We start from the raw sequence: 27,227 nt of genomic DNA on the forward strand, positions 1-27,227 counted from the left end.
CGCTCCTCTGCCTGCAGGCACAGGGGGCACCGGGGGGCCACCCGCCCCCGCCGCTCGGGAAAAAACTTACCTTGGCGGCGCGGCCGGGCGGGCTGCGCTAGCGCTTCATTGTCAAACTCAGTTCTAGCAAGTTCCTCGACATACCGGCGGAGCGGTGCTCGGCGGCGGACAAGCGCCCGGCTGTCTGTCTGTCTGTCTGCCCGCCCGCCCGCCAGCCACGCCCAGCCGCGCTCCGCAGGGCCCCGCCGGCTCGGGCACCGCCGGGTCGCCGCCTCTCCGGGCTGCGGCGAACAAAAGGGCGCTCGGCCGGAGGTCGCCCGGCCCTTGCTGCCCCCCGCGGGTGCGGCGCCCGCCCGCTCCGGAGCCGCAGTAACTTTTCCCTCCGGACGCGGCCGGGGCCGCAGCGCCCACACCGGACGGGCTGCCCGCCGCGCCATGCCGCCCGCCCGCCGCCCCCGGCGCGGCAACGCGCGCTCTCCGCCGCTGCCCCACGTACCCGCAGCGCCCGCCGCCTCTCCGCACTCGCCGCCGCTTCCTCCTCCTCCTCCCTCCTGCCCGGCCTTGGCGCCAAACGCCGCCGCCGCAGGCCCGGCGCCTCCCCCGCACAGGCCCGGCGCGGCGGCCCCGGCGCCCGCCCCCCGCCCCGCCTCCATGCGGGCAGCCCGGGCCGCGCTCACCTCCCGCCGCCGGCCCGGCCCGGCGCGCCGCCGCCTCCTCCTCCTGCTCCTGCCCTGCTCGCTGCCGTGGGCGGCCGCGGCCGTCAGGGCTGGCGCTCCCGCCGCGGCGGCGGCGGCGGCTCCTGCTGCGGGTGCTGCTGGTGCCGTCCCGCGCCGGCGCGCATCGCCCCCGCCCGCCCGCCCGCCCGGGCCCGTGGCCGGCGGCGGCTCCCGCCCTACGTGCCGGCTGCTCGGCGCGCCCGCAGCCCGGCCCGCTCCTCCTCCGGCGGCGGCGGCCGCACAAGAGCCCTATTGTATTATTGACACTGCTGGGCTCCAGGCCCCGCCTCTTCCCCTTCCCTCCCTGCCCGCGCCGGGCCTTCCTGCCAGCTGCGCCGGCAGAGCCGCCCCCCGCCCGGAGAGCGAGCGGGAAGCGCACGGCAGGGAAGGAAGAAGGGCAGCGTGTCTGGTGAAGGTGTGGAGCGCATGTCCTGCGAGGAGCGGCTGAGGGAGCTGAGGGTGTTCAGCCTGCAGAAGAGGAGGCTCAGGGGTGACCTTATCACTTTCTACAACCACGAAAGGAGGCTGTAGCCAGGTGGGGGTCAACATCTCTCGCAGGCAACCAGCGACAGGACAAGAGGTCATAGTCTAAAACTATGGACGGGAGTTTTAGGTCGGACATGAGGAAGAATTTTTCCACAGAAAGGGCGATTAGATATGTGAATGGGCTGCCCAGGGAGATAGTGCAGTCACCGTCCCTGGAGGTGTTTAAGAAAAGACTGGATGTGGCACTCAGTGTCATGGTCTAGTTGACATAGCAGAGTTTGGTCATGGGTTGGACTCGATGCTCCCAGGGGTCTTTCCAACCTAATTCATTCTGTGGTTCTGTGAAGGGGCTGGAAGGGAAGGTCATAGTCTCAGCCCTTCCAGTGGGTGTCAGGGTCTGAGGGGAGAGAACCACACCTGAAACCAGATGAGAGACAGGAGCTGGCTACAGCCACTCCCACGTGTTACTTTGCCAGTTCAGAAGATGAGCCAAGGCACAATGCCTGGTCTGCATCTCTGAAGCCACTGGCTACCAAGACTCAGCTTTGGACTGGGCAGCTGGTGGCAGCGATGGAGGTGGCCAGGCACCTCACCACATCCCTTTTATCTTCCAGCAGCTTCTGAGTGCACAATGCACCCATCTCAGCCCAGTCCAGCATTAAACTGAGAACTCAGTGGCACAATTTGTAAAATAAGGAGCATAAAGTTTTTCTTAAGGCAGCTTTTAGCCAGTTATCAGTGTTAATCATTCAGCCTTTGGCATTGAAACAACATTGGATAGAAAGCACAGTAGGAAGCATCAGAATAAAGGAAACAGTGGCAAAAATTCAGTAAACCTCCTCCATTGTTACGCCCCACACCCACACTCATTTCCCATACTGCTATTACCAAGTATTGCTTGCGTCAAACCCTCTGGAAACCCCTTTTGCCTTCCTTAGCAGAAGGACTGCTGCAAAGAGTCTTAGCTGGAGATCATCCTTCAGCTGCTGCAGCCCCATTTCTCCATGCACACAGTAAATGAGGCATGGAAGGGCTATGGAAACTCAGCAGAGAAAGAAATGGAACCTGGGGACTCAGATCTGGGGTACAGGCCTTCTCTTGAGGCCAGGCACAGAAAAGAAACAGCAAGATTATAATAAGGAGTACAAAGGAGAAAAAGGAAGAGATAAGCAGCAAGCATGGAAAGGATAGTTTGGCATGCCTGAGCTGCATTTCTACAATGTTTTCTGACAGCAGCTGAAAGATGAAGAGAAACAGATCATAAGAAGAGAGGCACTGTTTCAGCCAAATGTTCCATCTCGCTCAGCCTAGCCTCCCACCTGCTCTACCGAGTCACGGGCACCTCGCACTGACTTCCTCTTGGCCCATGTGGGCATCCACAGTAAGATACTTCCCCTGAGTGCTCTCCAAGTACTTAATCACATTTCCCAAGCAGTATGTGGAGCGTTGTTTAGTAACCCTCAACAAATCACTTCTCCAATACTTGTCCAAGTCAGCTCTCACTGAATTCTTGTGGGCTTCTGACTGTAAATCACTGCTGGCAAGGGCTTCCATGCATCTACTACCTGCTTCAAAATAAAAAAAAAAAGTCTTTTTTCTTTGAAATAACTGGTTCATATTCCTGAGTGTAATGTGAGGCATAGCTTTCTATAAATGCAGTTAGACCACAACTAAACAGCAATGCTGACACATATGACTTCCTTCACACACCAGCAATCACCTCATTTGCCTTCAATTCATTTACCTGCCAGAAAAGCACTCTGAGCAGCTTCAGAAAACCACAATATCGAGTAAAACACAAAGAATGCTGCCCCTACCACTGCCACTTGTGGAATCCTTTATATCAAACCAGGTGGAGCAGGCAGCAGGGCAAGCAATATTAAATTCAAGACAAGAGATTTGAAAACCCAAATGAAGAGAATTCAGAGTGATAAAACCAAGTTCATGTACTAAAGACCTGTTTTCTTATCATAAAAGAAATAAAGTCTGATTGAGTTAAACTGAACAAAAACCATTTTCAAGTACCAATATCTTCCATTAGGATTTCAGAGCAATTTATATTTCTTCTGTGTCCGTGAAACCTGCTTAGTAGAGTATACTCACACCACACACACACCCACACATAGTGTTTAAAGTATCCATCATTCTGAAGGACAATAAAGAATGTATATCCCCATCAGTGAAGGAAACATCCTTACAAGAAGTTTCCTGGCAGATTACTTTATATATGAGTGACCTCATCAGGAGCAGATGCAGCCCAACCCAGGAAAGGTGTTTAGCAGCTATCTTCATTTCCCATGTCTGGAATCACACACACCTCCCTACACTGGCTGTGACATGTCAAGACAAAATGGCATCCAAGCTTCTAATTCTGTAATAAATCTACAACTGTACATAGTGGGCTCATAGCCAAAAGATAAGTGACATAGGAAAACCCATATCAGAAAGTCTGTGGGGCTACAAATTTCAATAAATGCTTTACATTCATTGTGTATTTCTATAGGAACATCAAGCAAGATGAATAAATAGGAAGCAGATTGTACACTTTAGTTCTTTTTGAAGATGTATGCAACACAATTTCTACATTTGCTCACGAAAGGATGAACTACAGATGCTCTTATGCACTAGAGAATATAAGGAATTTACAAAGCCAGATGTTAACATGTTGATAAAATGTAGCACAAACAGGAAGTCTTCCCAAAGGAAGGATGATCTGGAAACTAGAAGAGGTATGATCAGGGTAAAATAATGTATGCACATATACCATACCCAAGTTGAACCAAGTCCTAACTCAGCTGTACAAAAGCTGCCTGTGGTATATTAGGATATTAAGAAAGTTACACTGAAGTAGTATTTAACATTTGAGAAGATGGTCACACAGTTTGACATGGATCTGAGCCACAAAAGAAGCACCTCTAACTGAAATACCTAGAAGCACTCCAGTAAATTTGAATAACAAGTATTTTTTTATACTGCATCTGCTATCACTGATCAGATGCCAGAGAAGAAAAAGACAACAAGTATGTTACAGAGGAGTAGTTGGGGGAAATAAGCATTACAAAGACCTGGGAAGTTAAATCAAACCGCTTACCTCCAAGTATTTGTGGCATTCCCAGCCTGTACATAGAAGCCTCCCTGGCCAGTGATTCTAGTTGTCTCTGATAAAAGAAATACACAGATACCAAAGGCTGGTAATACCACTTTTCTTTGAAATGCATAGATGCTGCATAAAACTCCCTTCATCAGCAGAGCAGATACCATTGATGAAACCTTGACACAATGTCCTTGAAACCAGAGCAAGCATTGGCAGTTACTGGCAAGAGACAGAAAAGCTTAACTTCTTTATTTTCCTTTCACAGTAAGCAAAATTATTGAACTGTTACCATAAAGCACAAACATGCACCTGCAAATGAGAGCATTAATAATGACTGCGGAGAAACTTTCATTCTTCTGTGTAAAAAAATGCAAAGCAGAATCTCAGTTAAGGATGGCTAGCCATCTCTAAACCCTTGTGACTAAAAGTGTTTCTGATAATCACTAGCAGAAATAGAAGCAAAGAACACTCAGAGCTTCAAAAGATAGTCTTTAAACACTGAATCCAATCCTTTAGCGCTTTTTGGGGCAGCTATCAAAAGATGCCCTCAGGTCATAGTACAGCCCTTCCATTTTATCTCCAGGACTCTATAAAAAAAGGCGCCTGAAGTGGTTTTTTTGTTTTGTTTTGTTTTGTAAAGGGACTTCAGAAATGGAGGGGAAGATCTCCCTTCATAAAAAGATCAGGACATTCAGACAAAAGAAAAAAAAAAGTACTTTCACAATCATGAACCATTTACACTCTTAAGAGCAAAATGTCCCAGCTTCACTTCTCAGGATCTGACAAGTTCAAAGTTCTGTGCTTAGGGAGATCTTTGATTTATCTTTCTCCTTCTAAGACAGTAGCACAGAATGGAGAGGGCTGCCAGTAGCTTTCAAAACCAATTAGTATTATAGTTCTGCACCTTAAATTCATGGAAGTAAGTACCTAAAAAAAAAAAAAAGAATCAAAGAATACATGTTATGCTTGTATTAGTGAGGAAATAAAATTGCCGAAAAAATAAAGGAAGTAAATTGCCTAAAAGATCTGCAAAGTTAGCTGCCTCTCTGGTGATGTACATCAGTTTGGAGGAAATCTCACCACAGCAGACAGCATCCAGGTAAGTAGGGGACAGTAGGGCTGCTGCTCCCTTCAGTGCTCAGAAATCACAGCTCTGTGGTCACCCCACCTTTCCATATCCCTCAAAAGGTTTAATTATTTTCCTTTTTATTTTTGAGACTCGAGTTTAATGGCTTAAGCAGGAAAATAAAAAGACAAACCAAAATAAAGAAACAAACCCAAGCTTTCCAAGTTTTCTTCCCTATGACAAAAGGTTCTTAAAAATTAAAGTGGAGATTCTCGCATGCCTCTATGTGAACTGTGACTTCAGTACCACAATACTTGTGCTAAAATGAAGTTGAAAAAGCAGAGAGGTCCATACCACTGTCATCTAGACACAGAGTCCTTTGAGCTCCCAGTACTGCAGAGGTGCTTTGCCTTAAATTTAGCCCCATCATTTGGGCAGAACTTATTATAACACATTGTTTTCAGCCTTTGCAGTTTGGGAACATCAGACAAACACTCATTTAAACACTGTTCAAGAGCCTTTTAACATCTCTGTAACTTCCTATCTATGAACTTTACCTGTTGTTTGAAGAACAAACTTCCTGCATTTTTTTTAGCAAAAGGATACAAGTAAAATCCACACTTATTTGAAAGATCTCCTGGGCCCTTGCAGCACTGGCAACTTTAAAGCCTTGAGCAATTGGAAAGAGGATGACTTGTGCTTGACAGACGCTGGCCACATTGCTTAATATACATTCTGGGAAAATACTCAAATACTCTGGCCATTAAATTGTCATAGCTGGGGATTATCACTAAATGCATTAAAAAAAAAAAAAAAGAACAAGCAGTTGCACATTTTTCTTTATGTACTCAGAAAACTTCAGAGCTTTTTTAAAAGCTTCTCTCACTTCCCCCTCCTTTTCTCCTCTCTTACTCAGAAGCAGTGATGACTACATGTGCCTCAGGAAGACTCTGACCACAAACATTACCAGCAACAGTCTTATGGCAGCTGGGCCCTCTGAAGAGATGAAAGCAGTAAAAAGCATTTTTCTATCAAACTGGACACCAAGATATGAATGTCTGGACTGTTAATGCTCCGTGACTCCCAGGCATTCAGTTAATCCTCCTGCACATCTTGTTTCTAGCAGGTTTGATGTTTGCAAGGTTTTGCCATATGTAGATGGTTGTGTTGAGAGACAGAGCTCAGAATAGACAGCTTTAAGAAAAACCTCCAGGATGGCAATACAGCAAATGATTACTTTTCAGAAATTGTTCTCCTCAGCAAATTACTATAGCTCATGCTGCAAACTTTGCAATCAATGCCCAAGGAACAGGGTGGACTCCCAGAACTAGCTGCCTTCCAACATATACTGCAGCAAAACGCAGCACTACAGCACACAGCTTCAGGAAGTGCTGCAGCCAGTTGCACCATCCCACTCAAATCCACGGATGCTAGAGACAATACTTGCAACTGGCACTTATTCACAGCTTCTGAAACTGTTGGAGTAGAATTTACATGGTTTAGATCAGATTTAAACATGCCTTGGAAGAGCTGTTTCTGCAGACCTCCTAAGACCTACATCACCCTTGTGGACTCAGGAGGCTTACTCATTCATTCCAAAAATAAATGGCACAAAGGTCCCAATGAGTCAACAAGGAACTTGATAGAAAAAGACCTAGAGTTTAGGAACTAGTCAGGCAGGCAACTGGGCTACTCCTAGGTGCTAAAAGATTTATTTCACTATATCCTGCATTAAATTTTTATGAACAGCCTTTGAAGTCAACATCTTTTAGAAGATACTATTGTCAATGCTGATTTAAATTTGTGCAGAACACTGAATTCTGTATTAATAAGACCTAAATACTTAAAAACCAGCATTTAAATAAGAAAATATTCAGCTACAGAGTTTTACTCATGCTTAAGTTAATAAAACTTTTTTTCCCCTTATTAGTCAGAATGACTTAAGCAAGTATTTTATAATAAAAGGTTAAGGCTGCTTTATGGAATTGAAAAAAATTTGTCCAAGTTATATAAGTGCAGCCTGGTATGTGGATTAAATCCATGGAAAAGAAGGTATGTATATTAGATATGACAAAAGAAATAGGGTGATCTTCTAGCAACTGGGGCACAGATACTTCTTCATGTTCATATTTGAAGATGAGATTGTTAAAAATGGTGAAAATACTTAAGGGCAGCTTTGGTATGACTCAGACACATAAAGCAAAAGATTGTTAAGGCAACATGCCTCCAACTGGGGTAACAAGATGGTTTCCAAACTGTAAACTTGTACAATAATAGCTAAAGGTAAACCAAAAGCTTTGATACTTTAAAGCTTCACAATTTTACTCAACATATTCAAAAGACAATTGTATTGATACAGTACTTCATGTTCTTTCCAAACACTTATGCCTAGTGAGAGTTACCCTGGACCATCTCTTCTTGGAAGAGTCACATTTCTGATGAGTTTAAAGCCACATTTGGAAATGTATTAACTGTTTGCCTATTTTCAGGAGGATTTTACTGGTTGTCAGATATTAAATGGACCTGCTTTCTAAATTAACAATTTTACTACTATAAACACCACAATCTCTGACCGAGGAAAAAATCCCTGCTGTCAAAACATCACCTTTTTCAGAAAATGAATGCCTAGAGAGTTAAAGCTTATTTTCAATTAGCTATGAATATCTATTTCAAGATATATTCCTGTTTAATATCCCAGTTTTTATACCTAATATAATGTAAATGTTTTTCAATCCACCATAATTTTAAGAAGTCTTCAGAATCCAGAGTTCAAATATTTCAAATGTTTATTATGAATCACATTCACAGTGCAATACAAATTACATTAAAAGCTACACAAGAAATGTACAAAGAATACATTAAACACGTACCATTCTGTAATGCAAAGAATTCCTGACTCTTAAGCTAGAAGTGTTCTTAACACCTGTTAGCAAGAAATGGAAATCAAAAGATAGATAAATAATTGGATTGAGAAACTCCTTCATTATTTAGGGATTTTTTTATTAAAAATTCTTGATGTCGGTAAACAGACCATCATTGTTAAAAATAAAAAAGCAACACTGCTCTTTCCCAGCACATAGAAAAGTTATTCCACTGTTTCAAGCCTAGATTAATTTTCAATTAATCTTCCTGTCCTCCAGCAAAAGGAGTCACAAAAGTCCATTTAGCACTTTGTTTCCAGGGCAGGTTGATGATACAAAAAATAAGCTATAAACATACACATAATCATGTGTCAGCATGTAACTTTGGAAATATTATATGTTAAAGTTTAGAGACCAAGATAGTCTGGTATATGTGCTGCTAATACAAATCACACAATGCCAGCTCTGAAGTACATTATACAATTTCAGTGTACTGTCCATACCAAAATAATATTTACTGTACATGCCTAGATTAATTCCTGTAAATGTTGACTGATTAGTTGTGCTAGTACTTTGGAGAGCAAGATAAAATTTTTAGCTCTTTTTACAGACCTCACCTCACAATTACAAAAAAAAAAAGAAAACAACAAATTTCTGGCTACCGAAGTGCAAGTAAGTGGTAATTTCTGCTACCAATTTAATTGTGGTGGTGGCTTGACTTTGTCAAATAAAAACATTTCAAAGAAGTGGCAATTTTCTTACATCCAGTACACCAATGGTTTAGTTTATTCAGGACACATTCTTCTTTATTTAATCTATGCATGACTATAACAAGAGGTCCTAAGGACATATTCTTGAGTTTAAACTAATGGCAAGCATTTGCCCAGTAGCAACAAAATAACAGTTCAGAATCTCGCTTTACAGAATTATGAATTTCAGGAGAAGAGATTCTTTCATGTGCTAATTCAAAAAAAGATTAGAGATGTTTTTAGCTACCCACTTTGGAGTTCCAGAGCTGTGAAACTGATGAGTCAAGATTCATCTTCAGTTAAAATTTGCAAGATCTTCCCTTTTGATGGATGACCATAATGAGGAAATGGCTTTAGCACCTCAACACAGCCCCAATCCTTTCAATGAATTGTAAAGGCTAAGCAAACTGGCAAGCCATGTTTTAATTATGAAATTTGGTTTTGTGTGTCTGCATGCATAATTGGTTCAAGTATTACAGAGAGCTTGTAAACCTGGACTGAAGCTTTAAGTTCATGTAGAAAAATCAGTAAGGATGCAATATGCAAAAATAAATCAATCATGTATTTAATACCCATAAAGATTTGCATTCTAATATGCATTATTTAGCAATAAGCATTATTTCTGAACACTATTCAAATGCATCTCACAAAATGCTGGTGGTACCTCTTCAGTCTGTCTTTAGAATTAATACAAAATAAATCCTATGGCAGTGTGTAGCATTTTACAGCACTTTCTATATTACTTCTGCAAGCAAAAGCCTTCTTCTGGGGTCTAGCAAGGAAGAAGGGGTTTTTAATGCCATCAGAATCCTTCTCTGACTACTGGCTATGTCCCTTCTAGCAAACAACAATATGCCAGAGGTTTATTGCTCAAGTGCAAAGTGAAACCTCAAATATATATCACGTATGAGCTGGCAATGCCAGAAGCAGGTGTATCACCAAAGAACCTGAGCAGACCTTAGAGCAGCTTCTGCAGGGCACTCATGCTCAGGATTCACCCTAAAGCAGAAAAGCCTGGCAAGTGCTCACTCACCAGAATGCTGTAGTGACAACTCTCACCACAAATGCTGCTGCAATCAACTTTATTCAAAAAGCATGCTTGAAGGAGAGTTAGCCAAAGTCACAAACTGCTTTTGAAAGCATGCTACAAGGAAAATTAATTTCAGACTAAGCTTTCAGAAAAAGTAAATGACTACAGCTTCCTTCCTGGACCCCCAGTAAAGACAAATTTGCATGTGGGAAAATTTTGAAGGGCAAATTTCACATAAATACACTTTCTAAACAATGTGTCTGAGTGAGAGATAACAATTACTACTGCATTAAACTTGGATCAGCATTGCACTTTTAAAATATGTATAATCATTAGATGTTGTCAAAAAACATTCAAGTGTCGATAGATGTTTAGAAATCACTGTAAAAAAGTTAGTAGAAAAGCTCAATTGTTTTTGAAGTTAAACTTAAGTTTCAAACACAATGCACATGGCTAGCTATGCAGTTTACTCCAGTTCAGATAATATTGTATTAAAAACCACCAGTGGCTTTATAAAAGGGATATATGAGAAATACAAAACTAAATGACAAAACTACTGCGATATTCAAGCCAAGTGACGTCCAAGTCTAAGACAAACCGTACGTGAGCACCTTCATGCTAAACTTCACATTCCCATCTGCATGTCAGCAAAATTGTAGAAATTGTCTACATCTTGAGATGCTGATGCTTTGCTTTCTGATACAAAAACCTGTTTTGTTAAACAAGAAAATAGTTATACATCAGTAAAAGCAGTCATGCTCATTTGGAACCAGTAAGGCTTATTTTTAGTTTTGCATTTCATGAGAGACACAACTCTGCTGGTTCCCACTGTGTGACAGAACAAATCCTAGTATTCTCTCAGCCCTGATGCCTCCACCATTTGTTATTGTCACCCTTTCCTAGCACACATGCTGGCTGCATTGACTCTTGCCTTCAGGATCAGGAGCTTGAGGCTTCATTATTCAGGGGTCACAGCTTCAGTTAGTGTCTATTTAGATGTATTTTGATTGGTAAAGTCAACTCTCTCCAGGAGAGAGGGGGGAAAATAAATACACAAAATCCTTAGACTACTACTTTCCTTTAACAGAAAGGGAGAGTTTGTAAGAAAGACTTCCTTGTGCTACATTACTCCCAAAAAATCTTCATTGCTTCTCCAGCAGATGACTATTTTTTAAAAAGTAACTTCAATTACTTTTTCATTTTTCAAAATGTATCAATGTATGTGAAAGTCCAAGCTCCAGCTACAAGATGACTGTTTTCCAGAAACTGGGCAGCCTAGTTCCAAGTAAGTCTTTTAAAAGGAACTGAAAGACAGCAAGGAGCTGCATGGATGCTAGATGTCTTAAAGATATTGAAGTCTTCTTTGAACAACTGCCTGAAAGCAAAGGGTTTGTCACTCTTCTGTTATCAGGAGTGTTCTAAATGTTTCCATAAACTTTCTCAAAACCATCACCATTTAGAGAACGGGAACAGCAAGGAAAGATGAGGTATGGTGTAAGGAAGCTAAAGTGAAAGAAGCTGACAGAAGAAAAAAGAACACTGTCTTTGAAGGAAGGCATTCTGTGGTATCCTACATAGCAAAAGTAAACATGGAAAAAAGTTGAAATCCCATCATATTATCTTTGTTGTGGTTTAATAGACAGACCACCACAGTTAAGTGACTAAATCCAGGACTTAAGTGGAACTTTTTTGTACTACAATTATAGAACTTGATTTTGTGTTATGTGAAATAACAGTTCTAAGTGGAAATCTTGTATTCTTCAGTGGAAATGGGGATTCAGAACTTTCTTTCCTAGGACAATTTTCTTGTCAGCAAAAAGTAACTCATGTTTTAAGTACAAAAAAACAAAACAACAACAAAAGGATATTCCAGTTTTACTACCCATGAACCGAAAAAGATTTTGTAGTATGTAAACACTATATCTTGACCATGAAATAGCTCAAACATTCTGTAATATTTTCTGTGAATAAAGCAATACACCAGCCTACCTTGGTGCCACTAAAAACTTCATTTACGGTGCTTCGACATTGTTCCACAGCACCATCTCCATTGAATTCCAAAGCAACCACTGCACCTAGAAAATAGGTTCATCTGAAATCAATAATACTTTTAAGCTTGACATTAAACAGTAGATTTCTCAGCCCATAGTCTCAACCCATAGGGAATTGTGAAGCTTGCAAGAAGCATTTTATTTTTTTTGCTTGAGCAGGCCCATAACAGAAGATAAAGAATTGAAAAGACAAACATGTTACAAAAAAAAGTACAGTGTTATCTGCAATTTCATGCCTTTTTTTTTTTTTTTTTTTCTCAGAGATTTGGACAGGATTCCAGTTTTACTTCTTGAAAGGCAGCAATAGCACAAAAATGCTAAGGAGTCAAGGCATCATGGAAGTGAGTCAGACTACACTGCTCAAATAGTGAGCCATTTCACAGACATCTGGAGTGGGACTGAGTCATTCAAACGTTTTTGCTTCAGTCCCAAGATAGTGAATTGCCTGATTTTTAGACTGGTTCTCACCCACTATTTGCAGATCTGCTTTCTCTGGTTTCATTCTGAACATGGTGTTTCCTCCCACATGACTGCAATATTGCCCATAAGCTGGACTACCATCTTACAAATGCAATGACTTGTGTCCCATTCTTACAATGAGCATCACAGACCTCTCATGTCATCATGAAAAAATCCGCACGTTGCTACCCAGTTTTGGAATGTGCAGTGAGCTTTTGCATGTAACACATAACAAGATGTCAGTACTTCTGAGAGAAGAGACTGCATTCTATTGATATGCAGTCATATCAATAGAAAGGCTTTTGAAATACTCAGACAGCACGCCAGTTACAAACAAGAATTTTAAACACTTATCTGCTTTATGTACACCTATATTGATTTGCTTAAATAATTTATACAGAAACACTGAACAGCTCAGTGGTTGAGCAGCACTTGAGACAAGACAGAAAATAGTCTAAAAGCATGAGCTTTTTTTGACCACTCCAGGCAGATCTGCATGTGCCACTGCTCCTGAACTATGCAGTTGGACCACTAGAGGGGGAGCAGAAACACAAAATAAATGTGAAATAACTAATTTCTGATGCCTTCAGGAGTTTTGGCTGGTTTAGGGCCTCACTGAGGCTTCCAAAACTCTTCTCAAAAGGTTTTACAGTATGCCCTTGAAATACAAATTTTTCCTTCATTCCTCTTTCTTCTCCAGAACTCTCAAGTGACAGATTTTTTATATCAAGAAGAGAAAGAAAACACAGACTCACCTTTTTCCAGCAGTGGAATGAATTCTGATGCACTCTGCTGGAAAACTCGGTGAGCATCCTCTGCCTTCATTAAAACCTCTTTAGTCTGTACCAGCTGAAAGCCTTTGCTAGTCATCTGTTAACAGAGGAAGAATTCATGTTAAAAATGCTTCTAAGACAGAGTTCAACTTGAGTATCCAGATTACACTGTAATAGACTCATTTTTCCCATACACATTAGGTCTCAGAGCAAAGGGACCCTTTTTTCTCTTTTCAGAGATTATTTGCTTTTTCTACACTTGTGTTTATTTTCATTCCATTCATCCACATTTTCTCCTCTGCCCTAGTGCACCTAGAGGAATAAATGTGAATGTTTTTGTTTTATATATTAGGGCCCAGGGTTATGTGTTTTTCCCCACAATCCCCCACAAGCAGAAACTAATGGGATTTAAAGGCATTCAGCATCTGGAAACAAGCAGTCAGTTCTCTTCAGTCTGCAATAGTTCAGTCAAGTATTAGCTGAAACTCTCATCTATCCACTGCTAATTTTCAGTTTTGGAACAAGAGTTAACAACATTTGAAAACACATATACGTGTTCCACCCCCTCATTTTTACTCCAAATCTAATATGAAACTAAAAGCACGTGGGAAAGGAGCAAATACATTTTTACTTCCAAAACATCCATTAATCTGCAGAGCAGTTAGATTTCCACAGAAACTCACCAACTAGTCCTTTAGCATCTTCTTAACTCTAACTTCTAAATAACTACTAACAGAGGAGAACACATCTATTACCCTCCTCCTGTAGCTATTCCTTCGTCAGAAAAGAAACCCCCTGTAAGTATCGTTATCTCCCTTCACTCAAGTAACTCAGTAGCTCAGTCCCACAAAAGTCCAGCTGGGCAGTGGGGAGGCAAGGAGACACCCTACAGCTTTCTTTCTTTGCAGACAAAAACCCAAGGGAAAGAGCTCCACCAGATGTTTGGTTGATCATACAACACTGTGATCAGCAGCTTTTGCAGATACCACTCTCAGATGCTGTAGCCCATGGTTACTGGCTCTGCTCTGTGACATCCTTGGCAGTTGAGGCAGCCACTCCCAGGTTTTAGCCCCAGGAAAGACAAGCTTGGAAGCTGCTGTCTCACAGGGAAAAAAAAATTTAAAAAAGAAAGAAAAATTTTAAAAAGCTATTAAGGTCATTGAAGACAGCTGACCAGCCATGACAAACACCCACTGCCCCTTTCAGAAAAAAAGTTCCAGCACTGGATTACATGGGGGATACATTTTAACACTTTTTTTTTTTCTTTTAAGACTCCCTGTTAGTACTGGAAAAACTTTCAGGACAGACTTTAGTCAGCTGAGACTTTCAGGACAATAAGCTAACAAGCTGATCAGTTACATCCCTTTCACAAGCACTGTCAATCACTTACTCTATATTTGACCAAATTCATCAAATCAACTACATATTTTCTTCAGAGCATTGCTTTGCTGTGCCATGATGGAAAAGTACACCAGAACTGTTAGAAGATAGATGTGCCACCCACAGGATGCCAACTGTAAAGCAACTGACTGATAAAATGAGATTCAGTCTCTTACCTTGCTCTGAAGTTTTAAACAATGCAGTTGATCAGTATGGTCAGTAGTCAAACAGACCCTCTATAGTCTCCCTTCAGGGAGAATCAGAGGCTGGCCACAGGAATGCTGAATTAGGAATTGAAAAGTCTGAATGAAGACAAAGGTTGCTCACCTCATCAATTAACTTCCTGGCATTTGCAGTTGTGTAGTCACCAGCAAAAAACACGGCCAAACACGATTCATCGCTGTTTTTCTGTCTCCGCCCTCGAGTTATGGGTATTATGCTCTTTGTGGCATCAGTAGACACCCTGACAGCTTTCAGCTCCTCAGAGCTGGGCAGAGGAACATAATCTTGGACTGCAGCAGTTTCAGGCAAAAGGGCCCAGTTATTTTCTCCAGACACAGGGGTAAAGTCATGGATGTTGCTCCACGTGTTATTGAAGATACTCAGACCAGCATCTTTAAATTGTAAAGCAAGCTCAGGATAATAGTACTGGAAACATCCAAATTTCATTCCTGTGGAGGACTCGATAATGGGCTGGGTGGCACAGCACAAGAACACCTCCAGCTTCCTGCAGTCCCGCGTGCGGAACTGCTGGCAGGCAACCACACACTTACAGTCTTTGCAGTCACGGAAGAACACGCTGCCTTTTATTGGTCCTAAAAAGATTTGGCAATTTACACAGTCGTCAATTGTGATTGTGGCAGAATGGTCAAATACGTAGATTTGACAGTTCTCGCAGTCCTGAATGACAAACTGTTGCCCTGCTACTTTTCCAGGCAGTCGACCCACAGTTTCGTTCTTAAGTCCGGAAAAGGTGTACTCTTTGGGGTCAATCTGAAGGAGGAATAAAAAAAAAAAAAAAAGAAAAATAAGGTTAAAGACTTCAAATGCAGAGAATATTAAAATGCTAAATGCCCATTGATCTGCACTGATTGAAGTACCACTGAATTGTACAGGATATACTGCCACAAGGGTATTCAATGAGTGATGAAAGATCAGAAGCAACTCTATCAGCTAAACTACTGGAATACACAGTATTGAGATACAACTAAGGACTGAAACTACACCTCTGAAGATCTCCAAGGGAATAAAAAAAAGCAACTCAGTTAGTCCTTTAATAAAGAAAGGGGCAAGGGGAGCTATTTTTAACTGTAGACTCTGAACTGTTTCAACAAGGATGATGTTCTGTGTAGAGTAGTAACAGTAATAAATAAATTGTCCAACATAGTTACAGCTGGAGATACACAGTATTTTCTTTTTTGAGTAATTTTCTTGGTCATATTTACCTCAACACATTGCAAGGAAATCTTGTTGCTCTCAAACAGTATCTTCTCTATTATGTTTGCAAACTACAGAGAGCTCATTAATGTGTGCCACAGCATTATCTCGTGCTAACAATGACAAGACTTTTGTGCTAACAAAACATACATGATTGTTGTAGCTATGTCCAAGAAGCAAAAACTGGCAGTGGTGGTACAGGGGGCATGTTTGCAGATCACCTCCACACTCCAGCATCCCTCTGGCTGGGGCAGAACACTTGGGGGAGGCTGTGGCTTTCCCTGGCACTCTCCTTTAGGGAGCAGCAACTCACAAGCCACACAGCACCTAGGATGGATGCAATACAGGTGGAAAGCATGAATAATACAGCCCATGCTGTGCCAAAAGCAAAGGAATCTGAGCTGGCTTATTTCTACTTATAAGTTAAGTCTCAAGCCATCCACAGTTCCTGGAGCAAATTCTACTCTGCCCTCTTGTGAAAGCTCATTAAAATAGCACTTAGAAGTGTATAAGTGAATTACTAACACAAGAGCTCTTCACCAACCTGCTCTCTGATTATCAGCCTTGAGGCTCCTAAAATTTGCTGCACCATAATCAGTTATCATATATTGCCACAGTTTTGGTGCAGATCAATTCCTAAAAATACCTCTTCCTAGCATGTCAAACATTGACACAATATTTGAGGCCAGCAAAAGGTGTAAACCAGAATGGCTAGCACCAGACATTCATTAAACCAGCCTTGATAGCTTTTGACTGGAACAGCCAAAGGAAGCTAAAAATCTCTACCAGCTGATAAAATGTATTTTGTTCTGTGCAACATATATGACCTTCAGACAGGAAAGGAGTTTTGCAGCTGATGAATCTTCCAAATAAAATGCAAGCTGAGACAATGAAGATGGCTTCCTAGAATTCTCTCCTCAATCATATTTAATACCACTAGTACGCATCCAGGAAAGTTAGCTAGAAGTGTTACAAATAAAATTGGGAGACTCAAAAGATAAGGGACACCTCATGGAGACTCAGTCACACAGCATGCTTTGGATTCTAACTCTCCAAGGTCCTTAGTCTCAAGTAGTGTTACATATTTGAATATACAAGTTACTTACCCTCATATTCCCCCTTACTTGAGAAAACAAACATTAAAATTGCTTTTGGACATATTCTTCCCAGGCATCTCCTAGAACATGTATGTATCTTTGTGTATATCTGTATGTTGGGTGTTGGATTGTTTTTTTAAAATGGCCATGGGAGACAGACTTATTGTTTTCAAAAGAGGCACAGAGGAACAGTTACTTCTCTTAGGAATGAGAAGTTCAGTGTTTCCAGAACTCACAGCACTTTTGAAACTTGGAACACAAGCACATCTTTCTGAATTGCTCTGCTCTACAAAGCCTGTGAAGCAGCTCTAGCTCATCCTACCCAGGGGCCTTTGCAAGGACGTGTGAAACTTCACTTTGCAATTTTATTTAGACCTAGGTGAAAAACACTGGTTAGTCAGCAAACTCACAGCTTATAGACAGTTTCAAATTAGAGTTTTTGAGTACCAACAGTAGTCAAGTTAAAGACAAAAGTTCAGCTTATTACCAGATTCAGGAGCTCCTCTTTATTTGCCTATTTTCCAGAACTAAGAGTTCAACCTTGACACAGCTTTTGTTTCTCAGTTTGTTGACCATGCCAAGGAATTTGTACATTTTCTCTGATTTTGTTTGCAGTTATCCTTTTAAAGACTAAGAGTATTTCTTGAGTAACATTGCAGTACAGACTGGAGGGACTGTGTGGAATGGATTTGATACTCTCTCCCCCCACTGGGTTATTGCCCCTGAGAGGACAGGATATAAGACTATAGCAGATATAAATATTTCACTTCTCCTGGGTAAAAGAAACATGCCAGAGAAACAGGTCTGAAGGTAGAACCATGACTGTGAGGATGCATCCAACAGCCCCTTACATGCCCATATGATTATAGAATAGTTTAAATTGGGAAAGAGCTCTAAGTCCATCAAGTGCAACCATCAACCTGACACTGCCAAGCCCACCACTAAACCATGTCCCCAACTGCCATATCTACACATATTTTAAATACCTCCATGGATGGTGACTCAAACACTTCTCTGGGATGCCTGTTCTAACTCTTGCTATGAAGAAATTTTTCCTAATACCCAATCTAAGCCTCCACTGGAGAAACTTGGGGCCTTTTATCTTATCCTATCACTTGGTACTTGGGAGAAGAGAGCAACCCTGACCTCCTACAGCCCCCTTTCAGGTGGTTGTAGAGAGCAATGAGGTCTTCCCTGAGCCTCCTTTTCTTCCAACAACCACAGCTCCCTCATCTGCTTCTCATCAGATTTGTGCTCCAGACCCTTCACCAGCTCCATTGCCCTCCTCTGGACATGCTCCAGCACTTCTGTGTCTTTCTTGAAGTGAGGAATCCAGAACTGAACACAGGATTTGATGTACAACCTCAACAGTGCCAAGCACAGGTCATGGCCCTAGTCCTGCTGGCCACACTCCTTTTCTTACAAGCCAGGATGCCATCAGCCTTCTTGGTGCACTTTCACCATCCCTGAACTCTTCAGGTACCACCAACAGATTAATATTAAATCACTGCAATCACCTTCCTTCCCCTGACAGTGAACACCAACTGCTTCTTAAGCTCTGTCTTGGCAACATAGGAAAAAAAAAAAAGCAGGCTAGGAAAGCCAAAAGAAACAGTAGTAAAATCTTCAGTCTCATACAACCATAACCAGGGCTATATACATTTTTCTGCCCATTCATTTGGTGCTCCACTGGCTATAAAATCTTAAGCATGTGTCAGGTCAGGAAAATTCAACTATTCGATAACTTATCTACTTGTCATTTGTGTTTGGATAAAGTTTCAAAAGCCTTTGTCCAAATACACCCATTTTACCCAGAGAGATGCTTTACTCTCCAGCCCTTAACAGGTTTTTTAAACATCTTTTTTCCCCAGGCTGACATAAAATTCAAAAGGTGCCAGTATTCACAGCAGTAGCTTTTAATATTTTCAGCTGAATTGAAAGAGTTCCTGGAGTAGATAGGAGTTGCACATTAATAGATATTGGCACAGCTCAGGGGTTGAAGCCTTCTAACCGAAGTGGCTATGCACAGGTTCAGGAATTACTCCATGGAATGACCTAAAATAACCAGATGTGATGATGATGAAAAAGCCAGCCCTTCTTACAGGGCTAATATTTTTCCTTCTCATAGGCTTCTGTGCCTTCTCATAAGAGGCACAGAAGCCTAATCTTGGTTTCTTAGCAATTATACAATGGTGAGAAGTCTGTTACAAAGAGCTAGAGGATAAACTGTAAGGAGCAAGAATTTTAAAGAGCAAACAAAAGCAGAGAAGTGAAGGCAAACGAGTTTGTCAGAGTTTGTCACGGCTCCTTACAGCTCCAGGGCATCCTGTTACAAGTGCAAGGTGCATTAAGCAGCTTTGCTTCCTGCAGACACTTGTCTTGCAAGAAGGTCAGAGGCTGTGTGAAAGCTGCACATGACATACATCTCTTCAGCTACTACCATCCAGTTTGCTGGCACCAAACTGGGCAGCTCCCATTTGGAAAGAGGCTTGCAAGCACTAGACCTTCACAGCTGTTAGTGGTGACTGTATCTAGAATCATAAAGGATCCCAACATCTTGAAGTGTTTCTGGTGTGAGTTCATGTCTTAGCAAGATTTTTCACAGGATTCATCAGGGAAGGAGTATCAGTCAACAGTGATAGACCCCTACAAATGTGAGATGGTTCTGCTGCTCTTAACAGGTTACAGTTCTCCTCTAGTTACCCTTGTTCTGGCTGCTGAGCAAACAGTTTGTAAAGTATTTCTAAACCACTTCCACCAAGGTCTTCTCTTTTTAATATAATTCTCAAAAAGTCATCCTCTATCTCTCTAAGTCACTACAGATGGCAGTTCAAGAAAAGAACTTACAGCTGATAATATACAGAAGTTGGCTGCTGACCCAGTGACATTAAAAGCTGCACCTATAGGGTAGGCACATCAACTTAAGAAGCTTTAAGCACTATTTTTGTCAGCAGGGGAATTAACATTAGGGAAATAAGGAAAAAAAGTGCATTCCCAGGCCTAGACACTTCTGTATATTCATACTTGCATGGGTTTGGTGCCCTCAAGTAAGGAGTTGCAACATCCTCTGGAGATTGCTTGTTGAAGTTACTCACCCACTGGCAGATTTCAAGATTCTTGCACAACAAGAAAAGGTGGAAAGTGTAGTGAAGATTCCTGTCTCCAGCAAACAGTTTTTCATTTTGGAGCATCTCCTGCACACCCTGACTTTAGAAGTGGCCAATACAACAGTCTGAATGCTCATTTCATTCTATTCTTGGGAATCTTCATGCTTTTCCATAATGCCCATAAAAGCATAAAACAGTCATTCACATTCAGCAAGCCACTGCTAACCACTGCATACTGAAAAAGTGAAAGAAGAAAGGAAGCTACCACAGGTCTGTATTTGATCTAACTGGAAATACTGCTTAATATGAACCTTCTGACTGTTTCTCAGTTGACCTGACCACAGTTTGAGAAAAACAGCAATAGTTCTTCTGGTGCAGCAGGAAGCATAAGGGAGATACAATGACTTAGTTTGTCCTTAAATCCAATGTTTAGAGAAAAAAAGTTGTTTTATTAATATTCAAAAATGAAGTACAAAATGGCTACCTAAACAAGATCTAGACAATTCGAGATATTCAAGTCAGACCATTCATGAAGAATCCTCAAATGTAAGGTAACTAACAAAAGACTATGATTTGGCAAAAAGTGAAAGGTCTTGAGGTTTTTTAACTGTTTAAATACAGCTACATAGCACAATAACAATGATAGCTGCATGTTTCCTATCAACTAAGCCAGTCAAGTTGCAAGTCAGTTGACATAAAACAAAACATTACTTGTTCCACCTAAAAGTTAAAAAAAATCATCTGGGAAAGAAAGTTCCCCTAAGCTCTAAATGCTACTATGTTCATAATTAATCTAATCCTACTTTTTTGAACATGAGATAACAGCAAAAAAGATGATGCAGCTGTTTGTGTTTCTTCTGTGGAGGTCATGAGTGTATCTTGTACCATCACAAGACACAAAAGCCCCAGTTCCTGTCTGTGCATACCCACATTCAGCTGCTGCTGTTAGTCATGCAGTAGGAAACAAAACCAACCCAGGTGGAAAGCTAGCTGAAGGAAGGGCTGAGCACCACCAAGTTCCTCTCCCACCCTTGGTCAGAAAGAGACTCTCATGACAGCCCAAAGACATCAAGAGACATAATAAGTCTTCAGGATGCAATGCAGTACTAACAGACTCTGGAATAAACTGTGGTCTACTTCCACTCAAGGACTGAGAATCCCAGAGCAGCAAGAAACCAAATGCTCATCCTCTTCCTTTCTGTTTTCAAGATAATCTGATCCTCTGGTTCTTCTACTGCATCATAAGTAATCTTCACCCACTTCTCTGAACCCAAGGTTCAGAAAGCATTACAGAGACTCCAGTAGATTTACAATGTAATCTGAATTTGATTAAATTTTTCTTATTTTAAAACTTCTGTCCTCACTTAATAAAGTCACAAAGAAATCTGAAAAGACTCCTCAAATTCATACTTTCCTTAATTTCAATTCAACTATCAGCATCTTATAATATTTTCTATTTAGAATTTCCTATCACATGGTCCATTTTGGGGACTATTACACAAGAGTTATATAGTCACTGGGATATCATCATGCTTCTCTTTGTCTAGGGCTACACTAGCAGACAGACAGCGTCAATTCAATCAACCTTTGCCATCAGAACATCATTAAAATAGGTTCAACTAGCAATGATGCCCTCAGAAGCAAAAAAAATACTTTTGTTGGAGGAACCCCTCAGGTCCAGTCACCCCCCTACACATTTCTAATCGCACAAATATGCACACAAGTGTGCCCACATTTTTCTGCCATGTCAGGGTGACATTAGTTTACAGGAAGACAGCTGGAGCGTCTGAGCAGCAAGACATGCTCACCTGTAAGAACATACTGAGCATAGTTTACAAAAACTACAGACAAACCTGCTTGTGAAACAGAACTATATAACCAGAGCTGCACCACCAAATAGGAGAGCCTAAAATTAGAAACACATCCCCAACCCAAATGGTGGAAATAAACATCAAAAGACAATTTAGCACATCTCTTGACAGAGTTGAGATTTTCAGGGTTTAGAATACAACTCAATGCACTGGATGGATAAAAAGGAGTCTTGGTGTCACAAGTTTTCCAACTCACTTCAAGTTAACTTTGTGTACAAACTTGTGAAATAAATAAGTATATGTGAAGCATCACAAATGAGAAAGCAATAGACAACAGGACAAACTATCACAGACAACATTTAAAGCTACTACATTAACACTGACAGGGTATCACTTGGTACAAACTGGGATCAACAAGTTTAGTGCAGCAAGTGCTCAGCGCTCCACCTAAGATAAGGCAATTCCAGGTGCTGTCCTAGTTTAATGTATTAATCTTACACTCAAAAAGCCCAATGAAAAATAAGGCTGCAAAGAGCAAGAGAAATTAACTTAGACATTAAATAGCCATTCTTAGGCTGTACAGTACGAAATTAAGCAGCTAACTTGATGGCTTGCACAGTTCACTAGCACAGCCCAAACTCACTGATTCTTCTGGTTTGTAAGAGTCTTTTATAGAAAAAGAGGAAGCTTTACATGCAATACATGTTTTTTTTACTCCACAGAGATAGATTGTTGGTGCTTAGTTTCATGTTAGCCTGAGCCTACTTCCAGCAAGTTAACAACAATCATCTCCTTAGCAACAAGGCTGGCTATTCTCTGAATCAAGTCTTTCTATATCCTGACCTTCCTTCTTTTAGTTTTCAAAGTTAGCTGTATATAAGTAGATGGGGTAAAAATTCTCATACCTGTTGAGCTTTAGCTGATGAATTTGCTCTAAAATTAAACAATATTATTCCAAAGGCTGATTTAGAATTTACTTTTAGACCAAGTTCTGTTCTGTCACTAAAGTATGGCTTCAGTGCAGCCCCTCTGGCTGCGAGAATAGTCTCCACACAAATGACAGGCTGTTCTCCTCTCCTTCTCTGTCTGCTCCCTAAATATCTGCTGGCCACTCAAAGCAATAAACCCAACACAGACTGCGCATCTTTATCCTCAAGGAACCAATTCCTCCAGGCCACGCACACTCTCTAGCTCATCTCCATCTAAGCTTGCCTTAATCTACTTGGAAGGCTTAAGGGACACCCTAGAGCACCTGGCCAAGTTTAAAAAATAGGCAAGCTAAACATTCAAATAAGTTCACACATTTTCTTTTCCATACTTGTAAAATACGGCCAGAAGGTTTGAGGATTTTGTTTGTTGAAACCACATTAATTACGTTTTTCGCCTGCCCAGTTTCTGCTTCCCCCACCCTAAGGCAGCTGGAGAGGATAGGAAGAGAGGCCTAGTAGGGCTACAATGTCATTATATGTTTAGGAAGTGAAACTTGAAATGACGCTAGGAAGAAATACATTTTATCCAGCATTTTAATGCTTTCCCTCTTGAGTCTTCATGACTACTGCCTCCGGGAGCTCTGGAAACAGCACGGGAAAAAGGATTTGATTTCATCTGTCTTTTTAGGGGCTAATAAGCTAGTTCTACTTCCTAAAAAAAAAAAAAAAAAAAAAAAAAAAAGGAAAAAAACCCTAAAAAAAAAAAAACCAAAACAAAACAAAGCAAAAAAAAACACCAACAAAAAAAAAAAAAAAAAAAAAAAAAAACCGAAACCGAACACCCAACCAAATCAACAGTGCAAACACCCAAGCAGGAAGAATCAATATCGACAGTGGTGAGGACACACGGCACGAGTGTTGTGCCTCCGCTCCAATGCCAGTGCGGGGCTCGCCCGGGCACAAGCAGCTCCCCAGCCATTAATCCCGGTTTTCTGGAGAGAAGCACGCACCCAGGGGACAACGCGCTGACTCAGGAACCCCGAGGGCAGGCAGGCAGACACCTTGGGGACTGTCACAGCCCAGTCGCCTGTCCCCAGGACGCCGTCCCACCGGGAGGCAGCGCCAGCCCCTCGGGAGCAGCCCCGCACCGGGACCGATGCTGCAGCCGCGCATCCAGCGCGCCGCCTCCCCGCTTGCACAATTTGAGACTGCCTGGCAAAATCCTTAGGCTAAACACTTTTTAATTGCTCAAATAAACGCATTGAACTGCGCGGACCGAGCCGCAACAGCGGGACCAGGGAAGGTGTGCTCCCTGCCGGAGCACACACCCGGACAGCAGGAGAGAGCGGGACGCTGCCCACTGAGAGAGGGGATAGCGATAGTCCTAGTCCTAGCCCCAGCCCTAGTCCCAGTCCCAGCCCCAGCCCCATTCCCATCCCGCAGCCGCCGGGGCGGTACCTTGGCTCGCAGGTCCCAGCTGTACTGCGGCGCCTTCTGCTCGCCGGTGGCCGCGTCCTGCCCGGCTCCCGCTGGCGGCTGCGGCGGCAGCTGGCCGCCCTGGGCCGGCTTCCTGCGGCGGGAGAAGAAGCAGCCCATGGCGCTGCTGCCGCCGCCGCCCGGCGGGGAGAGGCTGGCGGCGGGGAAGGGCTCGCCAGCGCCGCGCCGCCCCGCCCCGCCGGCTTCCGGTTTTCTCCCGTCTCCCGTAGCGACCGCGACATTTCCCCCGCCTTTCCCTTCCCCTTGCCCGCCCCGTCCCGCTCCAGCCGTCGCCTCCGGCCGGCGGGCGCGCTGTCCCTAGCGGTGCCTGACACGGGCGAGGCTCCGCCGGAGGCAGCGCACCCGCGGGGCCGGGGACGAGCGGGACAGCGCGGTTTGTCCGTGATCGCCATCGCTCCCCCGCCCCGGGGAGGGTTCCCTGCCGCCCGTCCCGCGGGAGCGGCTCGGAAGGGGCGGCGGTGGCTGCCCGTGAACGCAGCGCTCCACCGAGGTGAAACCTGTGTCTCGCCCGGAGCCGTGTGCGGGCTCAGCTGTGCATGTCGGAGGCAAACAGCCCGGTTCGGGGTGTAAATACAAACCGACTAATCCTGCATCACATCATTTTATCATTTTCCAATGGATACACCGGCGCGGTCCCCTCGGGACAGCGCCACCGCCGTGCTCCCTCCCTGGAAGGGCTGCCCCAGCAGATCCAGCCCCTTGCAACTGCTTCAGAGCAGCAGAAGCGACCAGCGGCGGCGTAAGAACCCCCAGCGTTCTGCTTTGTGCCTCCGTTTGCAAATAATCGGGCTTCCTATGTTGCGTTGTGGTTTGCGAGTTTGTTGTTTGGCTTGCTTTTCTTTGGCTGGTTTTTTCCCCCAGAGTGAAAACTCACCTTTTTTTTTACCAGACTGACCAGTCAAAACATTTTTCCCGAGATTTTACAGAGGTTTTTTCTGTGGTTGAGGTGAAATACTTCAAAGTTGTCTCTGATGCTTTGTTCAATTCCTTCAGAAAGTGTCCACCTGCTCTATTGTGGGGTCCCTCATGGGCCGCACTGCGGATATTTGCACCCACTGTGGTCCTTTACATGGGCTACAGGGAACTCCTTGCTCCAGCACTGCAGCGCCTCCACCCCCTCTTACTTTTTTGACCTTTCTGTTCACAATGGAATTCCCCACTTTTTTCTCCTCACTCCTCTCTCTCTCTCACTGGTACATCGCGGTTTTGCCCTTCCTTAAATACGTTTTCCCAGGGGTGCCGCTGGTGTTACTGGAGGGGCTCAGCCATTGCCCATGGTGGGTCTGTTGGAGCTGTCTGGAAGTGGCCGTGTCCAGCATGGGACAGCCCTGTTTCCTCACAGAGACCACCCGTGCTGCCAGCACCTGGCCACCTACACCGGCCCATACCCACCAACAAAACCTCTGAGACATTCTGTGGATGACATTCCTGCTGCAGAGGCAGAAGAGGTGAGAAGCCAGGAGATGAGGCAGAGCAGTGCTCTGACAGCTGAGCAGGCCGAAAGGCTTGTCCAGCTCAGGGCCCCCAGGACAGCAGGAAGGAGGAAGTGAAACCGATTGCTCATAAATGGTTGCTAAGGAGGAGGTGTGACTGACACTCCTTTTGCCGTCATCTTTACCTCAGAACCGTGTGCCTGGGCACTAGTGAGGCCTGCTCTGAGCTTTTGAAGCTACAGCTCAGGTCAATAGCTACCCTCAACACCACCGAGCGCAGCTATACATCTCAGCTGAAAAATGCATTTATTCTGTGCCATTTTCTTGGGCACTAGTTTGCTGATCTTCATCTAATCCTCTGTGCACCAGCTCTTTCCTCCCAAATTTTGTCTCAAACCAGGACACAGTGTGTCCAGCTTGAACAGTTTGAGTGTGTTTGCTAATGCAGGAGTCTGATACACCTTCTCCTCTACTAGCTCACTCTCTGGAAGTCTTACAGCCCTCCCAGACATCCGTATTTCATATAGATTAACAAAGTTCTGCAGCCTTTAGGCAACCAGGCTCCTCTTTCTGCGCATCCATTAAAAAAAATTGGAAGGAATAAAAAGCAACATTTGATACCTTTTTGTTAAAAACTAAAATACCATTTAATTAGGCTAAAACCAACAAAACCTGAAACTATGTTACCAGAACATAGTTATCTCACATCAATTATTGGATTTCCTGTTGTAACAGAAAATTTCATAATCTGTGTGTGTAGAGAGCCTTCTTTCCTTGCTGAGATGCACTGAGCTCTCTAATGGAAATATCCCACCACTGCTGTAGTAATGTTTCTAAAAGGTATTCAAATGCAAGAAAAATAAAGTTATTTTTACACCACTAAGGAGAAGATGCAAAGCAAATGCAAGTGTTGGAGTTGAGATTTTCCCATGTTGCCATGACCAATATACTTGTCCTGCAAAATTATCAGTCCCATAAAAATACAGGATTTTTTTTATGACAGCAGCCGATCAGGAAAGGCTGTAGGTGTTATTTCTCTGGCATAGCACAACCTCTCAAGCTCTAGGGTGTTTCCTGACACCAAAGCTCCAGAGTACTTATTCCTGGTCAAATTAATATGACTTGTGATTTATAAGCTTGTAACTTCTTAAGAAATCCCAAGTGCGTAGCTCAGTTCTTCATTCTCTATTTATCTGCCAGCCAGACCCAGCCCTCTTGGCTTCTGAGATCTGATACAATCATAGCCTGAAG

At 43.0% G+C, this 27,227-nt stretch overlaps 2 protein-coding genes across 4 annotated transcripts in view; both read right to left on the reverse strand.

Annotated features, from left to right (window-relative positions):
- Nucleotides 1-720, reverse strand: part of JADE3 (jade family PHD finger 3) — a 63,020-nt gene extending 62,300 nt beyond the window's left edge. The window contains exon 1 of one of the 3 annotated variants that reach the window (XM_054271932.1): nt 678-720. The gene's annotated coding sequence lies outside the window, so the exon portion shown is untranslated. Of the gene's footprint in view, nt 1-70; nt 209-677 lie in introns of those variants that run through there. The other 2 variants (XM_054271934.1, XM_054271931.1) reach the window with 2 other exon arrangements.
- A 7,410-nt stretch (nt 721-8,130) lies between these two features.
- RP2 (RP2 activator of ARL3 GTPase) lies at nt 8,131-24,649 on the reverse strand. The gene is made up of 5 exons (XM_054271676.1): nt 24,505-24,649; nt 14,993-15,658; nt 13,268-13,382; nt 11,992-12,077; nt 8,131-10,711 (listed from the first exon to the last, which is right to left on the reverse strand). Exons 1-5 carry the CDS (start codon nt 24,640-24,642, stop codon nt 10,628-10,630), a joined length of 1,089 nt encoding a protein of 362 aa, XP_054127651.1. The 5' UTR covers nt 24,643-24,649; the 3' UTR covers nt 8,131-10,627.
- Between the last annotated feature and the right edge of the window lie 2,578 nt (nt 24,650-27,227).

Source organism: Melozone crissalis, unplaced genomic scaffold (assembly GCF_028551555.1).
Source record: "Melozone crissalis strain CALT ecotype California unplaced genomic scaffold, PUWL_Pcris_2 ptg000013l_1, whole genome shotgun sequence".
Lineage (NCBI taxonomy): Eukaryota > Metazoa > Chordata > Aves > Passeriformes > Passerellidae > Melozone > Melozone crissalis.